The sequence below is a fragment of the Calidris pugnax genome, unplaced genomic scaffold (assembly GCF_001431845.1).
Source record: "Calidris pugnax isolate Ruff unplaced genomic scaffold, ASM143184v1 scaffold147, whole genome shotgun sequence".
Taxonomy (NCBI): domain Eukaryota; kingdom Metazoa; phylum Chordata; class Aves; order Charadriiformes; family Scolopacidae; genus Calidris; species Calidris pugnax.
The window spans coordinates 3,708,027-3,714,426 of record NW_015092359.1 but is presented as its reverse complement, the minus strand read 5'-3'; the positions used below and the strand labels follow the sequence as shown (position 1 = coordinate 3,714,426).

The 6,400-nt window shown below is 49.2% G+C and overlaps 1 protein-coding gene across 1 annotated transcript; it reads right to left on the bottom strand.

Moving 5' to 3' along the window:
- Window positions 1–278: 278 nt before the first annotated feature.
- Window positions 279–6,053, bottom strand: CST7 (cystatin F (leukocystatin)). Its single transcript, XM_014962414.1, has 4 exons — window positions 5,929–6,053; window positions 1,794–1,966; window positions 1,058–1,174; window positions 279–597 (listed from the first exon to the last, which is right to left on the bottom strand). Exons 1-4 carry the CDS (start codon window positions 6,002–6,004, stop codon window positions 520–522), a joined length of 444 nt encoding a protein of 147 aa, XP_014817900.1. The 5' UTR covers window positions 6,005–6,053; the 3' UTR covers window positions 279–519.
- Between the last annotated feature and the right edge of the window lie 347 nt (window positions 6,054–6,400).

The window sequence follows — 6,400 nt, the reverse complement described above, 5'->3', positions numbered from 1 at the left end:
TTTTCTCTAGCATTGGGGGACTCTTAAGACTTTGTGTGTGTGTGTGTGTGTATCCCCAGGTGAAATATCCCATTGTTGTAAAGCTTTCCTCAGTGCTGTAGCCACATGTGCTGTGGTTTAGACTTGTTTACATAAATAGCTGTGTGAAGATTCATCACAGTATTCTGTCCAACAGAGCTTCCTGGGTGTGTTCACACTGCTTGGAAGTTCAGCCAGAGCATGGATGGCTGTCTACTGAATGAATGACAACACGATCTCATCTGCAGTTTAGTTTTGGAAAAAGAGAAACAGCTGGATAACAATAAATGCAGTCAAGGCAGGTCTTTTCTTTGTCACTCAGATTTTGAGCATCTTTCCAAGAGAGGAAAACAACCATGTGCTTTGAGAGAAAAGTTCTGTGGCGATTCTGTTCAGCCGATCCTCGCTTCAGTTTTGGCCTCAACAATCCAGGCAAGGAAAAAAAAAAATAAATCATGGTGGTAGATCTCCTGCAAGTCAGGCACTCGTGGGAAAGGTGAGTCAGTGACAAAGAGCAATGGGGACGTGGACTTTATGTAACCAAGGTGTAATCCAGACCTCAAAATAGCATTTCAGTATCTGCAAATAAAGGGGGAATTGGTGACGAAGTTCCGGTGGCTGCTGGTTGTTCTCAGCATTGTGGCTCGTGATGGAGCAGGAGAGAACAGCTCGTCTCCCCCCCTTTATCCTGGGAAGAGCACTGTTTGCTCAGTAATCCTATCTTAGTGGGAAAGCCCCTGTAAGGATTTCCCCCACCCAGGAAATCTCTCTTATTTAGCTCATATTTAGTTTCTGCACAATTTCACTGGTTTCTCCAGGAGCACGGGTTAGATGGTTGTGTCTGGTTCAGCTCCTCGCAGACGGGAGCTGCTCCTGGATGCAGGAGAGATCCTACCCTGCCTCACCCCAGCTGGGTCTGCACAGAGGGTCCTGTGTCTGTGGGGACACACCAGACCTGCTCTGAAGGTGACTACGCAGCTGGAGATGGCCAAGAATCAGCTGCAGTTGACTGCCTACCCCAAAGGAATTGGACACGTACCTGTTGGAGGTTTTTTTTCTTCTGGAAGTGACAGCTGTCCAGGTTGGAGTGCTCCCTCTTCTCACACGTAGTGCGTCCGATTTCCACGTGGAGCATGTATTTCAGCCCTCTGACAATCTAGAGAAAGCAGTTTGTGTCTGGTGTGTAGGTGACAAGCTTTCCTCTCCCATGTCTCTGACCTATGTTGGGACAGGGTGTGCAGCCAGTTCTGGGCAACCTGACTTTTTTTTTTCACCTTACAGCCCAGAATCCACTTACAGATCCTGAGGCTATTCTCTGTGGGATGATATTTCCTCCCTGCAGCAAGGATGGGATTTCAAAAGTCACAGAAGCCCATGACCACGCAGCCCTAGGACTGAGGGTATTTCTCAGGCAATGCATCTTCTCCAGTGCTCAGCTCAGAGGTAGGACTTCCTCTGACAATCTAGAGAAAGCAGTTTCCTCCTTTGAAGTAAGGGCAGGGGAAAGGGGGGGGTGCCACCAAAATTTTGGCTAGGGATCAAATGCTACACCTGTGAATTGGGTGTGGTGGTGTAGGTAGAAGTGTTTGATGTTGAATTATTAGGGCTGGGGCTGGTGGGGGGGAAGCCCTCCTGTGGAGCAGTTTAATAGGACAGAGGGACATGTGTGCTGTTTATCCTAAAGGAGAATCAGGGCTCCCCTGTCCTGGGTGCTCTGTGGGAGGGTCAACTGGTGAATGGTTTGGAGGACCACCAGAAGTCTGGGCTTTTCTTACCTGTACCATGGCTTTGCTTATTTGTGATTCCTTAAACAGAAAGAGGTCATTGGAACTGTTGTTGTATCTGTAAACCCCAAAGCGAGCTGCCTTGCGAACACCAGGGTTGTCGGTGTCCATTGGGACAGGGGAGCCAGGTTTCGTGGTCGAATGAGGTGGTGGTACATACATAGCTGAAACAACACAAAACATGAGTGCACAACGCATCAGATGCCTGAACTGGGGGGAGCTGCAGCCCTCTGAAAAAATACTAAACCTTCTTACTTGTCCTGCTCTAGTGGGAGGTGTCCCTGCCCATGGCAGGGGGGTTGGAACTTGATGATCTTTAAGGTCCCTTCCAACTCTAACCATTCTGTGATTCTACGTACTCGTGCTTCGGAAGGACTCTGCTCGCATCCATCACAAAGTAATTTTCCTTTATGTGTTTGGAGGGGTGAGAAGAATCCTGGGGAATGAAGGAGCAGAAAAAGATGGTGCTGGAAGTAGTAGCGGAGCTCAAAGTGACTTAGAAGCAGCCGGGGTATTGTGACTATTATTTAGAACGTCTCTGGTACAACTCCCGGCTCGTAGAAGGCTCAACTTTTGAATCTAGTTATAAAGCTGGGTCATGGAGATCAGGGCACAGTAAAATTTTGATGACTTGCCAAAGACTGGCTGGCAGAGCCCTGCCACTCTTAGTTGGCGTGACAAGTTTCACTTGCAGACATCAGTCTTTCCCGCCCCTTTTTAATCCTTTGATGGCATCTTGAGGTTTTTATTTTAGGGGGATTTAGGTGGTGATAAAGGTCGGGGGAGGAGGATCTTCTCCCTCTACACGCTGACAGAGGAGAGGGTGTCCCTCTTCTCCAAGATGGGCAGGAGAAGGGCCTGAGGCAGAACTTGGACTAGCTCCCCACTGCCCTGGAAAACAGGTTGCTGAAGTGCTGTAGCCCTGACCCAAATGCCAAGGGCCGTGAAGTGGAGGAGCAAAGTGTGTAGGAGATTTTCAAAACCCGCCTGGATGCAGTCCTGAGTAACGTGCTCTAGCTCTAGGCAATCCTGCTTCAGCAGGGGAGTTGGACTAGATGATCTCTATGGTCCCTTCCAACTCTAGAAATTCAGTGAAATTCAGTGAAACGGAGATTGAGGGGGAGGGCAGGACCCATGAGCTTTCAAGTTGGAGCAGTTCTTTCCACACAGCCCTTGTTACTATATATTCTTATTTGGTTGTGTGGCTCATTTCCTCATGCCCTGCTTGTTTGCTCAATAATTTAAAAGAAGCTAGAAGCTTACAGTTGATGTCGTTATTTCCTCCCCCTTTACGTTTGCCTTCCCCTCCACTTTTCCACTTCTGAAATGCAAACAAGAGGAAGAAATCCTCAACCTGCTCAGGTTGCCCTGCTGCCATGGCTGATGCCAAGACCTGCCAGTGCAGGAGGTGGCTCTTGGTGTTTACACTGTGTGTGTAGGTAAGTGAGCCTGCCTGTGCAAATGTGCACACAGAGCTTGTGCTAAATTTGCTGTGAAAATCAAGCTTTTTATTTTTTTTTTTTTTTTTTTTTTTCACAGCTAGATCTCTCACTTACAGCCAAGCAGGCAGCACAGACTGTTTATTTAAGCCAGTGTGTACCGAGAAACCCGAGTAGAAGAGAGAGGGGCAACCTGGTGACCTAGAGTGAGTTTAAAAAAAAAAAAACCAAACAACAGCAACGAAACAACTGAAACCCCAGCATTACATGCCATCGTTGGCACAGGAGGCTGCAAAAATTCAACTTTGAGCTTGCTGACGTATGTCCTAGTTACACTGTCACATCCTCCCCCACGGGTGGTATTGGCTGCCCCCCTTTGTAATGCTGCTCTAGGATTACAGGGTTGACCTGCGAAGCAGAGACTCAGTTCCACGTCCTTCCTCAACCCAAGGATGTCCAAATTCACATCTCTTCCTGGCTGATACCCCAGGTTCCTTAATGACCCCCCGCCATGTTTTCTTGCAGGTCGGAGCTGAGACACCCAGGCCATGTGTCTGAGAGGAGTGGATGTTCTGCAGGTGGCTTTGTGTCTGGTGTGTAGGTGACAAGCTTTCCTCTCCCATGTCTCTGACCTATGTTGGGACAGGGTGTGCAGCCAGTTCTGGGCAACCTGTCTTTTTTTTTTCACCTTACAGCCCAGAATCCACTTACAGATCCTGAGGCTATTCTCTGTGGGATGATATTTCCTCCCTGCAGCAAGGATGGGATTTCAAAAGTCACAGAAGCCCATGACCACGCAGCCCTAGGACTGAGGGTATTTCTCAGGCACAATGCATCTTCTCCAGTGCTCAGCTCATAGGTAGGACTTCCCAAAGCATCTGCTTGTCCTTTTTTCATCATCAGGGGCTCTGCCTGGGGGTTAAGGTCGTGCAAGCCTCAGGTGGATTCGTGAGGGTCGTGAAGTCAGAAAGGAAGCTTGGGGCAGAGCAGGACCTTGTTTTGGGCCATGCCCATAAGGCCAGCCACCCTCTTCCTCAAGGATGCCATGCTTTTTCCTGTGCCATCAGTACCAACTTGATAGCTTACGGAGAGGAGCTTTTTCCTGAGCTCCCCTAAGAGCTGGTCACTGGCTTGGGCTCTTCTGGCTGCTCTCCAGGACCTTGCCTGAATCTATGCTCTGATACCTGTTGAAATGTCAGATGTGGCAGTGGTGGGGGATGTTGTTAGCAGATATCGTCCTTTGTAGTAGAAAGAGATAGCCACAGGTGTTTTCATGAAGTCTTAGCACAAAGTGACTCTGTGGCTTAGTAGCCCTCAACACCTCTTGAGTCACTGTGGCCTCTTTTTGTTTTTTTAGGCATGGGGTGGCAGGGTGAGTGGGGCTGGCTGGAGTCACACTAGGCGTATGGGAAGAAAACTATGAAATGTGTTCCTCAAAGCAAGAGGCAGAGTCTAAAGTGCCCTTGTTCCTGACTCCAGTGCCTGGTAGATCCAGCAGGTACACTGGTATCGGTCAAACACTTGTTCTCCAGGGCTGGGTGGGAGCAGAGGCACTGCATGACCTGCTCAGGCACCTACAGGACTCACAGGTCAAGGGAATGTGATCTCACGACCTGGGAAAACAGGTCTGGCTGCTCTACGGGGAGCAGCAAGGGAGCTTAGGGCCAGAGCATCTGTATTTCAGACCCCATCCTTGCTTCTGGGTTTGGAAATGTGAAGAGAGAGGGGAAAGCGTGGCCCTCCTCTTCCTTCTATTAAGGCTGTAGTAGGGTAGAACTGTTTTCTTGCTCCAAATGAATAGGCCACTGGCCGTTATGAAGCAAGAGAGAGTTGTTCTTGCAGAGATGAGTTGATTGCTGTGTTAAGAGGCCCTTTCTTGTAGCTTTCCTCATCGAGGCATAATTTGGGGGGCCCCATCCCCACCCTGCAGTGGATGCTCTCTCCCAGCTTGCAGTGAAGCAAACAGGCAGATGGCAAGAGGCTGTTGGTTTGTTTGTTGTTTCTTTTCTCGGAGGGGGGGGGAGCTTTCAAAACCTCCTTTCCATTACTAGAAGCAAGGCTGAGCTTTATCTGTACATTTAAGACGCAGCAGAGTTCCTGCTTGCCTCTGCAACCCCCGAAGGAAACCGCAGCCGAAACAAAAAGCTACTGGCTCACCGAACACCATCCCTGGGCACGTTAGTACTTTCTGTGCGTGGGAGCCAAAGTAAAGCTCAAGTAGAGCTAAAACCTTCAGAGAGGGAGATAAAAACCCCCCTCCTGTCTGCAGCTCCCATTCTAAAGATTTAAGGCCAGCTGCAATCAAGACAGTTTCCTTGCTCAGCAAAGAAAGAAACGATACCGAGTAATGTTTCATTAAAGGCAGCTAATCGGCACTCATAGTGCCCATCTGTACTTAGCAGTCAAATTGTTACCCACAGTCTTTAGATTTAATAATCGAGGTCACGCAGAGTTTAAACGCTGACAAATAAGTTAAAAGCGAAAGCTGGCTTTGAAATCCTTTGACGATGTCCCTGGAGAACAGGGGTCTTTTAAGCAGTTGGATTTGTGGCTGCAGCCTGAACCCTGCGGAGCTGAGCCGGCAGGGGCAGCAGTTGGAGAAGGGCTGTCATTTACCCGTGCGGTAAGAAAGCAGCACTCACAGGACCTAAAGCAGAAGGAAACCAGGAATGATATCCCGCTCTTACCATCTGAAGTCCCAGTGAAGCCCCAGAGGGTTAAACAGCAGAGTGCGGCGAAGGTGCGGGTGAACTTCACTGCCATCTCTACCACTTCAGAAGAGGAGCCCGCCAGCGAGCGGAGTGACTGCCCTGCTTCCTGCTGGGGAAGATGTTCCTCTTCAGCTGCTCTTATTGGCTGGAAGAATGAAAAAAAAAAAAAAAAAATCACCCTAAACCCTCCTGAATCATCACAGCTCTGATGCAGACTTTGTCTCCTGCTGGTGACCACACATCTCAAAGCACCACCGCAAAGCTCTTGCTTGGTGATAGCAGCACCAGTCCTGCATCAGATGGGGACTTTTGCTTGGTGATCCTCGGGGCAGTGCAGAAGCATGGGCAGATATGGGTGGTGAAACGCTGGGGTGTGGCGTGGGGGTGAGGAGAGTAACAGTCATATGCTTTAATATCCGTGGGGAAATGCATTCCCCAAGAACTGGGC